Source organism: Mastacembelus armatus, chromosome 11, assembly GCF_900324485.2.
Source record: "Mastacembelus armatus chromosome 11, fMasArm1.2, whole genome shotgun sequence".
Taxonomy (NCBI): domain Eukaryota; kingdom Metazoa; phylum Chordata; class Actinopteri; order Synbranchiformes; family Mastacembelidae; genus Mastacembelus; species Mastacembelus armatus.
In genome coordinates, this window is record NC_046643.1 from 11928508 (window position 1) to 11949724 (window position 21217).

At 38.7% G+C, this 21217-nt stretch overlaps 3 protein-coding genes across 4 annotated transcripts; 1 reads left to right on the forward strand and 2 right to left on the reverse strand.

The window, feature by feature from the left end:
* Positions 1-2029: 2029 nt before the first annotated feature.
* On the reverse strand, positions 2030-3697 carry LOC113126707 (brain and acute leukemia cytoplasmic protein). The gene is made up of 3 exons (XM_026300790.1): positions 3559-3697; positions 3162-3286; positions 2030-2134 (listed from the first exon to the last, which is right to left on the reverse strand). The coding sequence occupies exons 1-3, from the start codon at positions 3695-3697 to the stop codon at positions 2030-2032; spliced, it is 369 nt and encodes a 122-aa protein (XP_026156575.1).
* A 623-nt stretch (positions 3698-4320) lies between these two features.
* Positions 4321-11487, reverse strand: atp6v1c1b (ATPase H+ transporting V1 subunit C1b). 2 transcript variants are annotated; one of them, XM_026300956.1, is made up of 14 exons: positions 11337-11487; positions 9955-9983; positions 9599-9779; positions 9441-9508; positions 9181-9266; positions 8873-8967; positions 8599-8690; positions 8090-8188; positions 7832-7900; positions 6627-6719; positions 6093-6186; positions 5653-5750; positions 5361-5484; positions 4321-5113 (listed from the first exon to the last, which is right to left on the reverse strand). In XM_026300956.1, exons 3-14 carry the CDS (start codon positions 9728-9730, stop codon positions 5015-5017), a joined length of 1149 nt encoding a protein of 382 aa, XP_026156741.1. In that variant the 5' UTR covers positions 9731-9779; positions 9955-9983; positions 11337-11487; the 3' UTR covers positions 4321-5014. The 2 variants fall into 2 exon arrangements, with proteins under 2 accessions (XP_026156741.1, XP_026156739.1); XM_026300954.1 differs by lacking the exon at positions 9955-9983.
* Positions 11488-14234: 2747 nt separating this feature from the next.
* azin1b (antizyme inhibitor 1b) lies at positions 14235-20490 on the forward strand. The gene is made up of 11 exons (XM_026300619.1): positions 14235-14411; positions 15209-15352; positions 15777-15975; positions 16212-16385; positions 16607-16779; positions 17010-17223; positions 17393-17467; positions 17670-17835; positions 18118-18227; positions 18637-18854; positions 18962-20490. Exons 3-11 carry the CDS (start codon positions 15874-15876, stop codon positions 19035-19037), a joined length of 1308 nt encoding a protein of 435 aa, XP_026156404.1. The 5' UTR covers positions 14235-14411; positions 15209-15352; positions 15777-15873; the 3' UTR covers positions 19038-20490.
* Positions 20491-21217: the final 727 nt, after the last annotated feature.

Consider the following 21217-nt stretch of genomic DNA (forward strand, 5'->3'; position numbering starts at 1 on the left):
AGGTGGAAAGTAGCTACATTTACTATTATATAATTTGGATGTTTTGTTTAGTTTTGAATAATTCCATTTTTTTGTACTGAACACATCTCCACTTCTTTTTTAATGACAACTCTCACTCACCTTAGCTATAGTTGATTTTTGCATAAATGTTTGCACAACTGTCTTGTATATTGTAATTTTCCTATTTCTTTTTCATTTTATTTGTATATATTACATTCAAATGGTAAAAGTACTATTACAGAAGTAACACATAACAACAGGAAATCAATTCTCATTCTGCAAAGTAACCTAGTTTTAGTTTTTTGAAATTTATACTTTATATACATACATAAGTTTTAAACTGAGATCTATCATCACAATGTATTTTAATTGCTACCTTCATTTAAATAAAGGCTCTTTGTACTTTTTTTCACTGTGAAGTCAATGCAGAATTGAAAACAACAGCACAAGAATACAACTTCCTGTACTTCTCATTTAGGTACACACATTTTCTTGACCAGAGCTCCATCTCCTGCTGATGGTGCTGTATCTCAGATCTGAAAAGACATTATCGTCAATGTGTATAAACTGATGGCTGCTTTTTATTAACCAATAAACCTAATTAAATTAATAGGTACTAACATTAATTATTTCACTAAAGTACGTTTAGATGCTGTATATTTTATATATCATATTTAAAAATGAGGTCCATTTTAAAGATCTTTTCAGTCTAATATTCAGTTCAGTTCATTTTTACATTTTAAGCTGACCCATGAATAAATACAAGCAACAGTGTTTTTGCATTTCTTGCTGAAAGACAATTTTCATAAGAAAACAAAATGGCTGTAATGAACTGATGTGATTATGGGTTTGGTAAAGGAAAAAGAGAGACCTATAGGCCTATATAAAAATGTATTTCACACAATCATTAAGATACACAAAAACACATTCATGAATTAATAATAAATAACATAAATAATATATTTATTTAGGGTCTTTAACTTTGCTATAGCCTTTGTGACAAACAACTGCACATATCACTTATATCCAGGATCACACCTTAAGGAGCTGACAACACCTTTAATACATATTTTTAAAAATTCAGTTGACTAGTGCATTATTCATCATTATCATCTCAGTGAACAAGCAACAGTTAGCCTATCAATGAATTACTCTTTAGCAAACTGATGCTGAGCTGAAAAATCCTCTGTTAAATGAGGTTTTGTTTCAAACGGGTAGCTTTTGATTTTGTTTGGGCAGAGACCTTTCTCATAAATGCTTAGTCAATAGAAACATGCAGATCAGTGTAAACAGCACATTGTTACAATACACTGTGATAAATAATAAAGTGTAAAATCACATAAGAGAGAATATAAGAAAACTGAAAAATACATAATACTAATCAAAGTTTAACAAAAACCTGAAAAATAAACACAGGAGCAGTTTAAATCACGATGAATTGTAGGCACATGCGGGTGTTTTTTTTCTTGCAAAGGCTGTTGAAGAGAGTCTTCAGTCTTCAAGCATCATAACTCCAAATCTCAGCATTTCCAATTCCCCTAATTAAAGATTTGGTTTCCACTACACTGTTTATCATTTACAGCAACGATAATACACTTGCACAAAGAACTGAAGCAAACTCTATATGAATGCCCCCACCCAAACATTTGATGTGCGGACTGTGATTATCATGTGCAAATGAGACGGGCTGTTGTTGTTTTCTTAAACCTGGCCCAACACAGTCACACATTTCCCCTCCAGCACCATAACCATGGGAGAAAAACATGGTGAAGTATGTGAACGCTGTTTGTGACTGACTCTCAGCTTCACGCATGCATTGGCAACAGCACAACAAAAGCGCAGCATCCCCTTATCTTTGGATGGAGACATATGCAGGTGCTTATGTTGTAAATCACTGAGATCAGCAGCCCAGCTCTCATACAGTGACTAGAAAGTGTCCACCACACACTTCTGTAAATCACTTTCCCATCTTCTGGTGAACTGTTCACAGCTCCAGACATCTCCCTGTCCCCACAGTTGCGGCTTTTCTTCATCTTTTATCACACACATTTCCAGGTTCAGCATCTCCACTACTGTTGATATTGAAGGGCTGCCCATCCTTTGATGCCCTCCTTTTAGATTCACGGGTGGTTTGCTGTGAAGAAATGTAGGATTTTGAATATCATGTTGCTTAAATGTCACCACACTGAACAGAGAGGAAGTGGGTGAAGATGGCCTGCTGAGACCTGAGTCACTGAAATGCTGCCTATAAGAAAAGGGCTAAAGAAATTAAATAAAGGTCTATAAACAAAAACTGAGATTGATAACTCGATCCTCAAAAACAGAGCCCAGATCTGGTTTCCTCTTCCAATCTGCTGTTTGTTTATGTTAAAACACCAAGATAGACACAGGCACAAATAACAAATAACAGCAGTTTGTGCTAAAAATAATAGATCAATCAAACAGTCGGTTGGAAAGATTTTGTTGGTAGACCATGTTCCTAAGAATCTAGTGTATACTGTATTTATGCAACTGTGACCAGAACTGCCTTTGAAAAAGACACTAAAACATATCTATTGAAGGTATTAATAAACTGGATGTATGTATAACAGATTTCTGGGGGCACTTATATTGGAAATAATGTGAAACAATTAATTAGAGTAAAACTTAATTTTGTTTATTTGAATAATCATTTCATGTTTTAACTTGTTATTCATCAAGACATCAGTATTATTTGGACCACCATGTATTTCTGCATTATTTCTGCTACGATCCTGCAGATACAGTGGTATACGCGGACACATCAATACTGTATGGTTGTTTTCCAGCTCTAGACTTTGAACAATATTATTATATTATTGCCTATTTTTGTCTTTGTCTGTTTGTATTTGTATCGTCTTGTAAACTTGGCCCTTAAATTTAAAAAGTAATCCTGGGCAAACCTCCATCAAATTTCTGCAAACGTATTCCACTGAGTTTAGGACAGAGATGGAAAAAGACATCAGTGATTTCAAGTTGTCTGCAAAACACAGATTTGAACATTTTTAAGGGAGCTCCTACATTTCTTATAAAATGCATTCTGATTTTGCAGAGCAGCACTTTGTGCTTAGTACGGCAGCCTGCTGGGTCTCACATCCTGCTCATCGTCATGTTTATTTGGCGTTCACCTGAGCGGCACCTACATCAGTCAAGGAGCGTCTGGGTCTCCTCTGGTGGTTGGAGCCGGTGGTGGTGAGGGCCTGCTTTCCACACTGGGTGCCTGTGTTCACCATCCTCTTCTCCCTCAGGCTGACTTCCAGAGCTTTACCTGTGGACAACAGTTAAGGACTAAAGATTATCACTTGAAACAACCAGATTTGTGTCCGGTCTTCATTCAGCTGCAAGACAGAAATAATGATGACAGAAAATTAGGGAGTTGACAACTGTGTAGTTGTGTTTTGAGTGGTTCATTGATCTTTGCAGTGGAGGTTTTATACCCAACACAAGAGATTGCATTTTGAGTGTGGCCTATGGTAAAAGCAATGAAGGAATTTTCATTTTCGAGTCAACACAGACAGAAAAGACGATGGAGGATCTTACTGTTTGCCACTGGAAGCGGGGTCTCCACGTCCGTGTTGGTAAGCCACGTCGATTCCGTCTCCCTGGTCCAGCTTTCATGATACCTCGGCTCGATGATCGCGTCCGCCCGGCTCCCTCCACAACCCATCGGGAAAATCATCCACGGCAGGTGCTGAACACGCCTCGGTTTGACTCACGGCAACAGCTGATGCATCCTACCCGGATCTCTGCTGCAGCTCCATCCGTGCCCCCGTGTCCATCACCAAACGGAGCCACCGCCGCTGCTGCTGCTGCTGGAGGATGTTCTTCAGCTGACAGTGCGGACACACACCGGAGCTGCCTGCGTCATCCGAGGACTACCGGGGAGGGGCAGCATCATCACCACTACAACCACCACCAACATTATCATCTAATACCGATCAAACTCCCCCTATACACCACTCATACTAGAAGACGCTGTGACTATAGCTGCATTTATCAGCAATAAGATTTTTTAAAACATATTAGGCTGCAACACTGTTTTTACCTGTTTATCCTCCAGCATCTGTCTATGGATATACTCAAGAGGTTATAATGACCAGTATAATAAACACGCATATGTGCTTACTACTACACTATAATTTAACTATTTAATAAATATGCATTTACTGTGTAAAAATGGTAAATTAGTCAACTTAAAGTAAAGAGATCCCATTCTTTGCATTTTTTTCTTATTGTTCCTCAAGTCCAGTGCTTATATTCTGTATTTAACAAGGGCAAAAAAAAAAAAAAAAAAAGCTGAGCTTAGATCACATGGAGCATTTATTGTCACATTTATTTTAAATATGTGGTTCAATTTTAATTATATTTAGAATACAGTATTTCCATTTAGATTTATCATAATTATTCTCAAACAGTAATATACAGAAATTAGAGGGTACAATCACCAAACATATTGCTTCTTTATACTGAGCGAAAGACACATCACCTTTAGAAATGGAACCAACAAAGCTTTAAATAAATACTATATTTAACATACATTTATTTTTCTCTCCTGTTCCCCAACATGCTCTACTGTTAATGCTAGTTTAAATAAAGCAGATTGGGAAAAAATAAAAATGCATGATTTTACATGTACTTTGATGGAATGTCAACAGTTTTGTTGGGTGTAAACTAGAAAGCTTTTCACTTGTACACATGGTAAAAAGAGGAAGTGACAAAACAAGAGAGGACATGTATTCGAGTATATTAGAACAGAACAATTGGAGACCACTTTGACTTTTTAAGTCTATCTGACTTTAACCACAGCCACCAATCAGCATTCTGATTTCTAACAACCTTTTCAAGATGGGCCCAGGAATGTACCAGGAACAAGACTACATCAATACTGTAAAACTCAGAAAAGTGGAAAAACAGATCTTGTGGGGAAATAAGTTAAAGCTTGGAGCATGTAGGAATACTACTACACATGATGATGACGATGATGATGACATTATTTCTAGACTTTGAAGTCCAGCAGGTTGCAGTCAATTTTGTAGTAAACATAGGGATAGTATTCCTGCTGGCTCAGATTCAGCCCTGGGATGTCCATAGAGGCCTGCAGGCAGACGTAAAAGAATCCAGATGTTATACACATAATTTAAACTCTGATTCTTATGTCAAATTTCATTTTAATACAGTAAATGACTAGGAGATTATTGATAAACTGGGTTGTTTTTCTGTTATTTGTCTGAAACATTCTTGGCTAGAGAAGTGATATCTATTAACCAAACAGTGTCAACTGTGAATATTGATTCAGAAGACAATCGACTATTGGAACCCATCCTTATGTGAAGGAGCCTTACATCAATAATCGCAGCACTGCTGTCCAGATGTTTGTACAGGTCGTACAGCACCTCCCTCAGCTTCTTCATGTTCTTCTTGTTGGGCTGAAGCAGCATGGCCTGGAAGTTGACTGGCAACCCATATCTATAAAACACAAACAGTCTTTCAGTGCAGGTCGTACTTCATATTTGTTTCACTGGCAACACGTGAAACAAATCCTACATCAGAATTAGAGAACGCAACCTTGCTGTGACCTTGGACGGATATTGATAACACTAACATTAACAGTGACAGCGCCGAGGTTACTCTCACCTCAATACTGACTCCACAAACACACGGAGAGCTTTTATGTGAATCCATGCAATGAAGGTCTCACTGAAATTCACTTTCAGCCATCGTACCAAGGGCCCCTAGAAGGACAGCAATTGCATTGGAATAAAAATACATGCAAGTACAAAAATACATTCTTTTCCTTAATTAGATCTTAAAGTGCATTCTTATTTTGTTGCTCTTTACCCAAACCTAATTTATTGAGAAACACAGCACCATATCAGCTGGAAATATAATCACGTTTTTTTTCCGTTATTGAAAATAAGTGACAAACTCAACATGAAATACATATATCACGTACAGTCTGATACCTATAGACCCTAAGATGCCCACAGCATCCATTCTTTACAAATAGTGAGCTTCAGTAACTTTCTCCTTCCACAATTATAGTACTGTTAATTAAAAAAAAACATCAGTCGTACAAACTGTTTCTTCTTGTCAGTCGATAAACGTGTCATCTCTTCTTTGTCTGCCTTCATTTCCTCCTCATTGTACTGGAAGTCCCGCACTATAAACCTAGATTGGAACACACAGCAGAGAAAAGATAATCAGCTTCCAGCGAACATATATATTCATGTACACTGCTTAAAAGAGGGTGCAGAGAAACACAAATACACATAAGCACACTCAGTGAGACCCCTCTGTCGTGCTAATTGGAGAGACTGTCGAGTGCTGACAAATTCATGCATTATTATTAGATCACTGTCTTTTTATAGCCGGTTCCTGCATTCACAAATTGATAGCCTACTACAGTCACAAGCTATCATTACTACTGTTAGTCTGTGGGTGATTACTCAATGGATAAAAACACGTAATTCATAAAAAATACACCAAAAAAACAAAAAAACAATCAACATTTAAAATTCATCTGTCTAAAGGCCAAAGCTCAAGTGCAACTCCAAAGAAATTTTGTTTGAGCTTTTCTAAATGTTATAACTTCAAGTGAGATAATTTACTTGTTTTCCCTGGCTTTGTGCTTGAAGTCATCTACAGCCTTCCTGAAGAGAGTGACGCTGAACAGGCCACTGTCGTTGTCTTCAAACAGCAGCCTAGAGGGCAGGACACAGAGGACAGAGCAACATGAGAGCTGGATACACACAGTTTGACAGGTTTCAGCAGGTTTTCCCATGCTTCACAAGCACATTTGCATCATTTTAATAAGTTACCTTTGGCGACACTGTTTCTACTCAATTAATAGCCACCAGTGAACTTTTAACTTCTTTTGTGAGTATCGTGCAATAACTAGAACTAAAAGAATATGAAATTCAGAGCAGCTTTTGCTTCCATTTTCCATTGTACTGTGGTCCTGGTCAGTACTAACTTCACTGTTAATGTCCAGCCACGCAAGAAAGTGGCACAGCAAAATTCATTCACACATCCTTCAAAACCTGCTGTTAAAAAAAAAAAAGTATTCTTGTGTCTCAGCTGACTGAACCTTTATGTGTGCAGCAGCTTACACTCTGCCAAACTCAATGCTAAAACACCACATAGATTTAATGAGGCAGCTGATCACACAGCGATTAAGCGATTTCCTTAAATACATTTGGTTTAACCAGTTATTCTTTTCATAAAAGTCGCTAATACTATGATGAATAAAATATCCTGGCTTCCTGCTATCAAAAAGCATGTTGCAATGAAAACAAATCAATTGTGAACATTGGAAAATAATTGATAGATAGAACTGAGTCTGAACTACCAAAGCCTTCACAATGTACAGCGATTTATAAGCAGTTGTCAGCCAGATTTGATCTAAGATAGAGCTTCAAGTTAAAAAATAAAAACTCTGCTGTGGATGAGAGGATGATTCCCATTTCCATGTCTCCAGACAGTGCTTGGGTTGAGTTGTCCAAAAGCCTGAACCTAACATCTAAAATAATTTGGACCCATCAAGCACAAGGGTGAACAGACTGAAGAGGGTGAGGCAGCGAGAAGAGGTGGCAAAGGTCTAGTCCAGAGAAGTTAAAATGAAACTGTATCATCTGTACATAAAAAACAGTCACTAACACTGGGCTGTGCTGACAACAACACACTCACTGAGGGAAAATGGAAAAGTTTATCATGTCTTTTTATATCCAGCTTCATGACATTACTGGAAAATAATGTGTCACAGAGCAAATTAGTCTTTTTCCTATGTCTGGTCAAAACACAACTGAGTCCTTACTTAGTGGAACGTGGCACAACCATTTCTGCCAGGGTCTCATATGTCTTCTGCCAGTCAGCATAGCTTGTCCTGGTGAGGGTGGAAACATAACAGCAGTTTGTATTACATGTAAACATAAACTCAGAAAACTGGATTGATTTCACTGTAAACAAAAAGGAAACTCTATCACACATACTGTTGATGTAATGATATGAGAACTGAGAATTCCCACCTTGCCACATACTGGACATACTGATATACTGATGTAGGTGTACGTACTTTGGGACAACTACCAACATGGTAATCAGGTACTCTGAGTCCAGAACAAAGTCCTCTTTCTTCACTATGTCAGCCAGACTCCTGGTCAACAAGCTCCCCCTAAAAGACGACACACGGGCAACTACTTTAATAATGACTATTTGTCCCATCCTCTGTTACAGTTGTGATATTATCCAACGAGGGATGCAAAGTGTTATACATGTATATTTTGGTAAGAAGAACTAATAAAGCCACACCAGGAAATCAAGGCACGATACATAAAGGAGTTGAATAAATGTATTTTTATCAATGGAGTTTTATAAATTAGCTCAAGCAAGAGAGAGTAAAAAAACAAAAGAACAGAAAAATCCTCCTGGCTAATGATATTTGTAAGGTCATGAATGATAGTCATACAAGTAAATATAATTTTCTTACTGCTGTTACTGTTGTATATGGAGGCATTTAAGGCCTAAAAAGCTTTCTTACTTTCTGCACATGCTTTTTTTTTTTTTTTTTTCTGTGTTACTCACGCATTCTTCCTCTCCAGATTCTGCAGATTTCCCTTCAGGTTGTTATAAGCTGACGCTCTGGCCTTCAGGTCGTTATCTATCTGGGTCACTTGCTAGGAACCAAGCAGAAGAGGATGAATACTACAAATTACAGAAAAATTATAGAATATTTGCACCAAATACAATAGAACATAATCTTTGTTGTATAACAGGAATGGGCTTACTCAAACAATGTTTATATCTACAGCATAAGACCACCAAGTCATAAGGCATTAGGTGAGCGGATTTAACAAACCTTGGAGATGATCTCAGAGATGTTTTTCAGAGACTGCTTGATTGGATACTTTGCCATGTCCCATTGAAATCTGGTGATATAGGTGACCAGGTCAACTATAGAGAGTACACAAAATAAGTTAGTCATCACATGAACTTCCATAGGGTTTTCAGTCAAGAATGACACACAATACACAGAAAACACTTCCTGCTTTGAAGTCTTATAAACACCATCGATACTGGGTTCAACTTTCTATCATCACTTCCACCTCATGTCTGTCACTGGTGAAGATATTTTGTGTCAGAGCAGCAGTGTGAGGATGTTATTACCTCCATTGGCCAATAGATTCTCCTGGACTTTGTCTCGGCTGTCCTCCAGAACATCAGCCATGTACTGAGCGACCTTCTTCACCACACTGAAGCCCATGAGGAAAAGGGTTATAAACCAATATAAGGGCATCTTTCACGATTGTACTAAAATGTCACATTCATTCATCACGCTCATATGTCTCGTACAGCCAAGCAAATAAGGAAAATATTTTACAAATTTAAAAAAAATATGACATGTCCTAGTAGATATTTCCATTTACCTTTCCACAAAAGTGTCCAATTTAGCCAGCTCATCTGACAAACCCACTAAGACGTCTAGGGTCCCAACCTGTTAGAAGAGAATATAAAATATTAACAAAATGTTAGATAATAGTCCATAATGTGTCAGTGGCCGTAGCTACAGGTGACAGTTTTTAACCTTGAGGTCAGGGATGTTGAACTTGTTGTTGGTAGAGAGAGCGTTGGTGCGTGTGGTGGCCACCATCATCTTGTCCCACGTCTGCTGGCACGTCTTCTCCCCCGGAGCGGAAATCAACCAGAACTCTGTCATGGCTGCTGTTTACAGGTTTGCCCACCGGGCCTCTGATGTAAGGATGTCACTGAGAGCACAGTAAACATAAAAATTATGACTAAACCTCTATGACGTCCTCTCTCTGAGCTGCTGTTTCTCAACAGATTTTTTAAAAACAGGACTTTATCACAATATATGTTGATATTGCAATGATAAATGATGTGGAGTGATAGTGGATATTATTCCTATATAATTATAATTACCTCTTAAACAACTGGAAAGTGGTGTAGCTCTTCATCAAAAAAAGAAAAGAGAGATACAGCGGGTAAAATAAGTATTGAACACGTCAACATTTTTCTCAGTAAATATATTTGTAAAGGTGCTATTGGCATGAAATTTCCACCAGATGTTGGTAACAGCCCACGCAATCCATTAATACTTCATGCAAAAGCCTTTGTTGGTAATGACAGCTTCAAGATGCCTCCTGTATGGAGAAAGTAGTCACATGTAATTCTCAGGTGTAATCCTGGCCCATTCTTCAGCACAAACCTGTGGGCCTTCACTGTTGGTATGGTGTTTTTGGGGTGATGTGCAGTGCCATTTCTTCTCCAAACATGATGTGTATTATGACATCCAAAGAGTTCAATTTTGGTCTCATCTTGGTTTCAGTTTTAGCTAATCTTGGTTTTAGCTAGCCTTGGTTTTAGCTAGCCTTGGTCTTTTGTACAAAGTATTAAATAAATGTCAGTAAGCATGTTCAATACTTTTTCCCTGTGTCATTTCACATTAGTACACATAGCTGAATTTATGGACATCTATGCTTTCATTTCTTTGCATATGTGGATTGCATGGGTTTTTACCAACATCTGGTGGAAATTTCATGCCAATAGCACCTTTAGAAATATATGTACTGAGAAAAATGTTGACGTATTCAACACTTATTTTACCCGCTGTATTCGGAGTGTGGAAGAAGTTAAAGAGCGACTTTACTTTTTAAATGATGCTGTGGCCTCCTTGATTTAAATACACATTAATTCATGTACATATGATTAAGTACATGACTGTTAATAAAATACATTGTCCACCATTGCAAAAACGACAGATACACGTGTGTCATATACCTGAATATAATAATAATAATAATAATAATAATAATAATAATAATAATAATAATAATAATAATATAATATACCTAAATGAATCAGACTCATGCTGTCATATACTGCAGAGCTCTTTCTTCCTCTTTCAACTTCTTTTTTGATTCAGATTCATGGACTTCCTCACATTTCCTAATGTCAGAGTGTGGTCAGCAAACTAAACAGAACTGGCTGATTGCACAGTAAAGACAGGCCTTTCTCCATATCTGCTGATTGACTGTCATATGATCTGTTTCTGAAAACTTCTCCCCTTAAAGTCACTGATCCCCGTCTTATCTAAACACCTTCAACCTCTCATAACTAATAAGTGCTGCATATTGGTTTTCATTAGCAGATCATCCTCTAATAAAATCAGTAATGGACAACAAGATATACCTGGTTCATATATGGTTAAATTACTTGCTAGCATCATGTTGACAAGAGCTTTTTTTTCGCGTTGCAGTCTCACGTTGTCACGACATCAATAATCGTTGTGTCTTTGTTCTTACCGATGCGTTTGGCGGCTTCAGTATTTGCTTCACACGATGTAATTCAGTTAAACGTCAGCGGCTTCATTGTATATCGCGGATAATTGCAGGTTTTCGAGTCAGAGGTCCTTCAGCAGACCATATCAGTCAAAGTCAGCTGATCAGGGAAACATTACCGCGCATGCGCAAAATTATGCCTCCACGTGATCCATGCTTTCTCATCAGTTTCAGGTGAAACTCAGTTTTTCACTCAGAGGTTGAAATAACTAAACAAAATATGAGTAACTAAAATGGGCTACATAAATGGTTAACAACGTGTTGATTCATATTATTTACATAAGTTTAAGCACCATCCAGTTACTTGTCTCCACCTATGATGATGGTATGATTCTGATAGCCTAGTGCACCATTGTTGATAATAATGTAATTACAAAAGTATAATAATAATAATAATAAATTTCCAACAACACTTAAAGGCAGCATAAGTGTTTATATCTGTCGCTTCTTGTAAAATGTAACTACTACATTAGACAACAGATTCTGTCTTTAGGTGGCAGTGAATGTCTGTTGAATGTCTGCAACTGTTTTTTTTTTTTGTTTGTTTGTTTTTATAGCGTTCAGCTGTTTGTAATTTCTCAACAGTTGATGTTCATTATTCTCATAAGACATACAAGGCTGAACATCAGTTTGCAAAACCTATTCATCTTCTGCCAAGTATCTCTGGCTTTCTGAGCACTGACAAAACAAAAATAAGTAAAGGATATGAGAAAGTTCTTTGGAGGACAAATTTGGATACAGTTTTGTGGAGTGACCTGAAAAATATCTTTAATTAACGTTACTAAATGTTTTACCTTCGGGCTTGACAGTAAACTGCGGTGATGAGAATTGAATTGACTATTTATGCTGTTGTTATGAACACTGAAGCGATTAATTTTTTTTAAACTTTATTTCACTTTCCTGCATTGTTTATACAAATCTGACAAGATATTTAAGAAAACAGCATTGTGCCTACTTAAGATTATCAGCTTTTATTTTGATTACCATGATTGGTCTGTTATCTATATCAGATAACTAAAACTGGAAATAAAGCAAATACAACTCACTGAATCATTTTAACAGAAACATCTAAAGAGCATTTTACAGACAAAACTGTGGACAAGGCTGTCTTTAATACAGACCTTGTTCTGTTAAGCACTTTATCTTGTATCATTTATTGTAGAGTATTACTTTACATACAACTTTGACTAGACTGTCATAAATATACTTAAAAACAGTTAAACCAGTTATAAATACATAGAAATTCATTATTTCTTAGAAATTAGAAGTGTTTTGCCCAGTTTAAATAGCTGTTTCTGTAGTGAGGCCATCAGTGTATCTTTACACCATGAAGCCATACATTTAGCAAAGTCATATTTGTTAAATGTAATAAAGAAGGACAGCCAACTGAGATCCTTAAAAATAGCAGTGTCAGAGTGCTTCTATAGAAGACCTGTTGTAGAATCTGGTGTTTTCTAGGTCACAATGTTTCATGAACATACAATATTTTGGAGAGACTGACACAAAACAAAGATTAGAGCTACTGGGCAGCAAGACAGCAACAGATGAAAAAAAAGGCCACGCAGCCTGTTGCTCTACAGCAACACAAATCATATGACAAGATGGCTGCAGGGTGAGTTTTTGTGCTCATCTTGCCAACAGCTCAGTGCTGTAAAGTACTCCTGACCACCATGGTTAATGAAATACATTTTGCAAAATGAATTTCTTTCCATCTAACTGGATTGCATAAACCAATTATCACAGCTGAAATAAGTCAGGGAGAGTGTGACAAAGGCTCAAGGCCTAATCAACAAAATACTCAGTAAGCCCTTAAAATCTTAATAATCCCACACATTCCATGAGAGAAACACAGTGAATATCAAAATAGCCACGGCCTAGACGCGCCTGTTTTGTCTGTTCTGTGTCCTGAAAGTTTGTTAGTTCCATACTGTTTTTTTTTTTCTTAAATCACCTAAGTATCCAGAGAAAGAATTTAGCAGAGTTTAGCAAGGGTGTAAAAAGCAGTAATAAACACATAACTGACTGTTGTGATTAAAAGGCTTTTGACCAATGGACTTTCTCAACCTTATAACCTTCTCAGCCCATGTTTATGTACTCACAAATGTCTTCAAGCGCATGAACGCTGTCAGGTAAAAGAATCAGGGATAAAAAAATACTGGCCTTCACTGGACTTATGGACTTTGATCAAAAGAATCACATGACATAGAATTAATATCAGTCGGCTTCATGTCATATTGTCATAGAGGAAATTGTTGTTGCCAGCATGTGACTTAAAACAAGGCCATGTTTTGGCATTCACAGACAGACTTTACATATAAACACTTTTGAATGTTGATTAAATGTCTACATGTACGGAAATATTACATCCAACAAAAAATCACAATGTTATCCTAGGGGCACAAAGTTTCAGCCATACCTATATGTTTACAGCAGATTATTGTTTATTGACTAACAATAATAAACCTAGAACGAGATCAACAATAGAGTGCACTTTTAAATACTACACATCCAAGTGCTCACAAAACTTGGTCTTAATTAGCTTTAAGATTAAATATACATATTTTTGGTTTCTTAAAATGTGACAATGTGAATATGACAGCTTTCACTGTTACTGTTTGTTAATTACCGTAATGGTGATCAAAGCTTATCTAAATGATTCAAAGACGACTATTAAAGCGTAAAGCGAGTACGGAAAGTTTATGGTTATGTAACGTGAACCAATATCAGACATCTGAAGCGGACTGTGGGATTTTCGGAAATACGAATTTGGTATGTGCTCAAGAATCCAGAAAGCTCATTGGTGGACGTGCCCGTTAGGCCCCGCCCCCAGGCAGTTGATTACCAAATCCATTTCCCCTCCTCGGTTCCAGTAGTTCTCCACCCACCCGCCGCCAGAGAAGACACCGGAGCTCGCCTCTCCTCTAAACATATGGCCAAAACAGCCCTCTCTGTTTCTTGCATCGTTGTGCCCACTACTCTTTAAAAATTCCGCCGAAAAAGAGAAGACGATTTTCCAAAACCTTCTGGCCGTTATCTCACGTAAGTAAAGCGAAACAGTCGGGTCGAGTTCCGTGGCTCCAGCGAGCGGACGTAACATGGCGGGCTGATCTTTCTGCCTTTTTCCCCACACATGACGGACCGATTCATTGAATTCAGTGTTTTTAAAACGTTTAACTGTCAAGTGTTACGGTGTCGTTAGGTTAGAAATCGACCTCGGCACCATAGATTCATTTTTGTTCTTCATCTGTCGTGTTAGCGCTGACGTTTATATCGAGGTTATTAACGCTAACATAACGTGCGGTAACGTGAGCCTACTACACACGAGCCGCGCTTAGTTTGCCACGAATCTCTCACAATGGCGTTTTCTGTGCTTAATGTTTGCCATGTAGGCGTCAAAGGTAACGCTTCATCACATTTTATGTGCTATAGTCAGGGATTCATGCTTTGTTTTGGTGACGCATTGCAATAATGTCTCATTTGTCAAGTTGTGACACCGCACCATCACAACGCATGCGCAGCTATTATCACATATTGTGAACTATTAGGAATAAAAACAGATGCTTGGAGCATGATAATGACTCAGACTATCGGCTGTAGAAGTTGCTTAACGTATAGATTATTTGGATTGTAGTTTTGAAATTTTGACCACAAAGACAACAAATGTCAGTGCATAGGGGTAAACTTTGTAATGACATAATCAAAATAACTGGGAGGCCATGTCTAGGATACTCAGTATTGTGTGTTTGCCTTTGTAATAACCATGCACATCTTCCCTTTATTGCACTTTTCATGTGTATTGGGATGTGATATTTATTTTATGTGTGCTTGTCCCTCAGGGCTCCCCTGTCTCTGCACAGGTGTATGAGCGCTACCCAGAGGGCCTAGGGGCGGCTCTTTACCGGGAGCACTTTGATTTCAACGCTGAGCCACCTTGGGATCCTAGCTGATAGCGGGTCAGGTCCATCTCCTGACTTGTCCATGTGAGTGACTCGATGTCTACACGTTTACACACACACACAAACACACACACACACCTGTAGCAAAGTCCAGGATGACTGTGTTTCTGGTGGAATTTGGCAAAGCAGTGTGGATGTAAATACAAGTTTCTATTGGGTTTTTAAGGTTTTTGAATTGAGATGAAGACTCAGTGAAGGGTCTGGTTTTTACACATTTACTAACTATACATGAAATAATATTTATTTATTTTGTATAAGTATGTGTGTCTGAAGGGACAGCATTTATAGCCACGTAGCTGCAAACTTTAAATATATGCATCTAAATGGATTTAGGAAGGAAGTGAAACAGCTCTATTCCTGATGTTTAAAGTATCTGGTATAATAACTGTAAAAATGTATTGCGTTGATATTAATGGTCATGTTTTTTTCTTCCCTCATCTTTTTTCAGTTTGTTGCATACCGGCAGGACCCCATTGGCTCAGTCGTGACCCCTTGACTTGTTGATTTGTTCTTTATGATTGTCGGCTTAGCGGAATACGGTTGAGATGAAAGGACTCACTGACAAACCCAACTACATCATTGAACTCCTGGAGGAAGGAGTGACCCTTGAAGATGTCATTGATGGACACATCTGTGAACAGGCTCTGGTCAGTTCATCTTCCAGAGCTTTTAATAGCATCAGAAAGCAGTGGAAGACATTCCCAAAAATACTGCAAATATCTCTTTTGACACTGGCATTAGACCTCAAATCTGATACACAATATGTTTAGGCGCACTCCATGGACATCTGACGGGATTTGAGTTGTCTGTTGTGATTTTTCGCAGTTTGAGCGGCTGCTTTTGTATTCAGGTTGAATACTGTTACTTCCTGTTGTGTTCCCAGGTGGAAAAGAGTGCGTTTGTGGTGGGCAACCTTGGTGCCCTAATGCGACAGCATGCGTGTTGGCAGAGCATAGCACCACAGCTGCAGCCCTACTACCCAGTCAAGTGCAATAGTAGCCCTGCAGTCATCGAGATTCTGGCCTCCTTGGGGCTCGGCTTCATTTGCACCAACAAGGTAGGTTTAAGAAAATCACATTCAGGTAGATCGGATTTATATGTTTGTTTGTTTGTTTTTTTTAATGCCTCTTATGAGAGGACCTGACATTTTGGGGCCATTCCATTACAAGTACAACTGATTATTGTCAGCTGGAAATGGTTATCTGTATCTGATATTTTTGATGGAGCTTCTATACATGGTTGCACTGATTTCTCTAACTTGTGTCCTCTTTCGTCCAGACGGAAGTGAGTTTGGTGCTGGAGCATGGCGTGCCACCAGAAAACATCATTTTGTCAGGTGTTTGCAAGCAACTGGCACACATCAAGCACGCTGCCAAGAACAACATAGAACATCTTGTGTGTGAGAATGAGGCAGAGCTGTCCAAGATTTCCCGTCTGCATCCTGGTGCAAAGTAAGTGACCCAAGCTAAGCAGCAAGCTTATAATTTCCTCACACTTCTAATACTGAAGGTAAAGCTGATTTCATAGAAAAATGCAAAGTTGTTGCATTTTGCTTTGAGCTATAACTAAACAGAAAATTGGAAAAGTTCTTAATGTCAGAAAACTGGTTTAACTTGATTAGACAGATCTTTGGTTCATGTTTTGATTACTGGCTGATCTTTTTTGATTTTGTCTGTTCTAGGTTGTTGCTGCAGATAAGCACAGAGGCTCACGCGGCTGAGACCAGCATGGCCTTCGGGTCCTCTCTGAAGAACTGTCGGCATCTGCTGGAGGCTGCCAAGGAGCTGGGAGTCCAGGTGGTGGGAGTGACCTTCCACATTCCTAGCTCTTGCCAAGACCTGCAACAGGCCTACACCCATGCACTGTCAGATGCCCGCTGTGTGCTTGACATGGGGGTGAGTACTAGGTGTAAAATATCTTTAATTATAGAACCATTAAATTAGCAGGAATTTTGTAGATATAGGTCAAGCAGAGATATGTTTTTGGGACCTCAATGATTGTTTCAGTTCTTGGAATTTTTTCTCAATTAAGGTTTATTACTCAGTGTTTGGTCTTTCTACTCAGGTGGACCTGGGCTTTAACATGAACATCCTGGACATTGGTGGTGGATTTACTGGCTCAGAGTTTCAGCTCAGACAGGTAAATGGTAAACAGGTGTAGAAATTTAGGCTGTTATCAATATACATGGTGGAATCTCTCTTTGTCGCATTCCCTTGTATGTATTGGTAGCAGCTTTAAAAGCAATTAGTGCCCAAAATCAAAGTGGGTATTAATTGGGTGTTTTTTTTTCCTGTTTGTTTTATCTGAAAGCAACCTCTAAGAGTGTATTTGCTGTGTGCAGGTTGAGTCTGCAGTCAGGCCACTGCTGGATGCCTACTTCCCCCCACTGTCAGGTGTGCATGTATTAGCCCAGCCAGGCAGCTTCTATGTGGCCTCAGCTTTCAGTCTGGCTGTTAGTGTGATCGGCAAAAAGGCGGTGACCCACCACTGGGATGGCCTAGTTCAAGGTCAGTTTCTCAGAGGTTCTCTTTGTCCTCTGTACTCCTTTTAAAATCTGACTGCACTACCTTTGTCTCTGCACCCTGACTCAGTATGCATGAATACATATCTGCTGTCTGCTGATCTCTGATTTGTTTCAAGATTTTTTTTTTAATTTTTTTTTTTTTTAAACATGGCTGTTACATAATCATAACAAAGCAATCAGATCAGGTCCCACTTGGTGTTCCCAGTTTGTAGATAATGGTCTATTTTTCTGACATGGTCGCCTGTTTTTTTTTTTTTTTTTACAGGCCAGAGCCATGAGGACACCGAGTTCTTGTACTACATCAGCGAGGGTGTTTATGGCCCATTCAGCCACAAGTTGCTGGGAAACTCCATCTCTGCCCCATCAGTGCACAAGGTTAGTACGCCTTCAGCCATGGAAGTCAGCCCTATTCAGGACTGAATGAAGCATCTGATAGCAGCTGCAGCTGAATTGGAAAAGTGGGTCATGTAGTACAAGCATTTAAGGAGCAGGATAAAAATTCCTTTAGATATTGAGCTGTACAAAGACCCAATAGTCACACAAAACTAGATAACACACCATTTTCCTGAGGTGTAACGAGACGTCAGTCAGTCAGACGGGTCAGTAGCAACTGACAGCTGGTTGGTACTCTTCTCCTGTTTGGCATTTCACATGCAGACTGTAATTTCACATTTGCAGCAGAGCTGTCATTAACTATGACTGAAGATCTTGATCAGACAGAGAAGCACAATCAGCTTCTTTCCTAATTGTTGCATATTTTGATGACATTAATTCTTTTCTGCAGCATGTCCTGTGTGCTGAGGAGAAAATGTATCCCAGCAGCCTGTGGGGCCCATCACTGGACCAGTTGGACCAGGTAATGGAGCGTTGCCTGTTGCCCGAGCTCAGTGTGGGGGACTGGCTCCTCTTTTCCAACATGGGAGCATCCGGCCTGGAGGATTTCACCTGCCTCTCCAACTCCCCCCAGCTGCCCATCTACTATACTGTCTCCACTGGTGACTGGTGAGTAGGGAGTGGATTGGCATATCAAGGTCCACCACTAATACAATCATAGTAAGCATATCATACAGTTGCAGAGAGCTGATTGTCATTCTTGGTGTTGCCCACAGGTATGAAATGCAGGAGGCTGGTGTGGTACTGGACAGTGCCATGAAGAATTTCTCCATGGTCCATTACAGTGCATAACTTGACTCAGCCCCTGTCCTATATGAATATTGCACAGACCTTAGCCTCTGCTTACACCAGGTGAGCAGAGGGGTCAATGCGGTATTTGGGATAAGGGGATAAATGTGGTCAACATTCCAGCCACCTTGGAAAATGCAGTGTCCTGTCATTTCTTCTAGGAATTTAACTTCTATACCTCCAGAAATGGGAAACAATTGGTTTGATACCTCAGCTATCTAAAAATTGTATCTGGAAGATCAACGTATAGTTGCTCCACCCACTAATGGACTCTTAAAACCTGTCAGCTACAAAAAAAAGAAAAGAAAAAAAAAGCCAATTCAAAACTTAAATATTATGCAACAAAATGGATGACTCTTTGGAGATGGGACCCCCCAGCATGTTTGGGGTGGTTTGTTTCCTAACTCAAATTCAGTTTACAAAATGTATAATTGATTTAAATCATGTTCTCTGTTGATTACCTTTTGGCAGTTGTGTAGATCCTGTATCTGTTCAACACACGTAAATCTGTCTGTAGATGATTTTTGAAGTGTTTAAAAGAATCATTGCCTCATGTGGATTCTGTACTTGAGACCCCTCATTGTAAAAAGCAACGACTGATGTAACCTATTTCTTTATTGCAGTACACGTCAATGCATTTTTTATTTATTGGGTTCAGATATTACTGGGTATATTTAAAGCTTTAGCTTTAAGTGTGTTTTGCCCAGGTATTTGGCTGTGGCCCTAACAGTGTTTCCTGTTACAATACTGATGTTTTGTTTTTTTTGGTTTGTTTTTTTTTTACGCTACATAGATTGTGTGTTGTGATTGGCACGTGTGACCTCGGTGGTTTCCCTTTACTCAAAAGGCATGAAGGAATTGCTGTGTGAAATTCTCTTGAATGCAGAGAAGCTGTATATTCCCTAATGCACTCTTTGCCTCTAACACAAGAGAGGTTAATCTGGTTTAAAATGCACCAAAAATTTTGTACGTTAAAGAAATACTGTGACATTTAACAATGCAGTCCTGATATTTCAGATCCTCGTATTAGCGTCACTTGCCAGAGGGATGATTCTTGTCCTCCCAGGATGTGAAAAAACAGAGCCTAAACATAAATGATGTATGGGGCAGATATAGGCTTACATCTCTGTATATTTAAAGACATGTTTGTTGTACACAGACTTTGAGGCAATGCAAGTGAGTACCATGGAAAGCATTTCCTTGTGTCTGTCTAAAGTTATGAGGGGATATATGGCACGGTCGTCTTGTACAGCCCAATGCCACATGAATTATAATATTAAAGGTGACCTAACTGAGATTTAATAGCAGTTTTAAAGAATCCTGCCCTCATGTGTTACAAATAAATAATGTATTAATTACTTACTTGTCTAGGGCACTAATGGACCATAGCCTGTTTTGACTGTAAATTGTGCTTAAGTAATCAAAGTGATTAATTTAATACATTTCAGACAAATTATTTGTGTATGTGTGATCTTTGGTAGAGTTGTACATTTCACATGTCTCATCTACTATAAATCTAGTAGTAATTTTAGATTTACTGCTGCTTAGGGCTAGTATTTTTGCAGAAAGGTGATCACACTTCCAGCTGTAACCAGTAGAAGTGGTGGTAGACCTCGCATGTAAACTAGCATTAATTACAGACATCTTTTTAGGTGACATTATTCACTTAAGACATGTCTAATGCATAATTTAATTTCACCTCAGCAAAGAAAAGGCTTTCATATTGATTGTTCATTATATGTGCTTATTGTTGGGGTAGTTGAGTAATCTCTCCAGAGTACCTGGAGAAAACCCACACAAGCACAGAGAGAACATGCAAACTCCACACAGAACAACCTCTGCTGGGTTTTGAACCAGTAGCCTTCTTGTTTTGGGGCAACCCTTCTGCCAATTCACTCACTAAAATCGTTTGTTACTGTGTTTTGTAGTAGTAAAAACCTACATGCTTCTTGGGCTTTGATGGCAAATATCTTCTTCTTTTCCTTTCGGCTGCTCCCTTCAGCCACAGCGAATCATCTGCCTCCATTTAACCCTATCCTCTGTATCCTCCTCACCCACACCAACTATCCTCATGTCCTCCTTCACTATATCCAAGAACCTCCTCTTTGGTCTTCCTCTAGGCCTCCTTCCTGGCAGCTCTAACCTCAGCATCCTTTTACCAATGTATTCACTGTCCCTCCTCT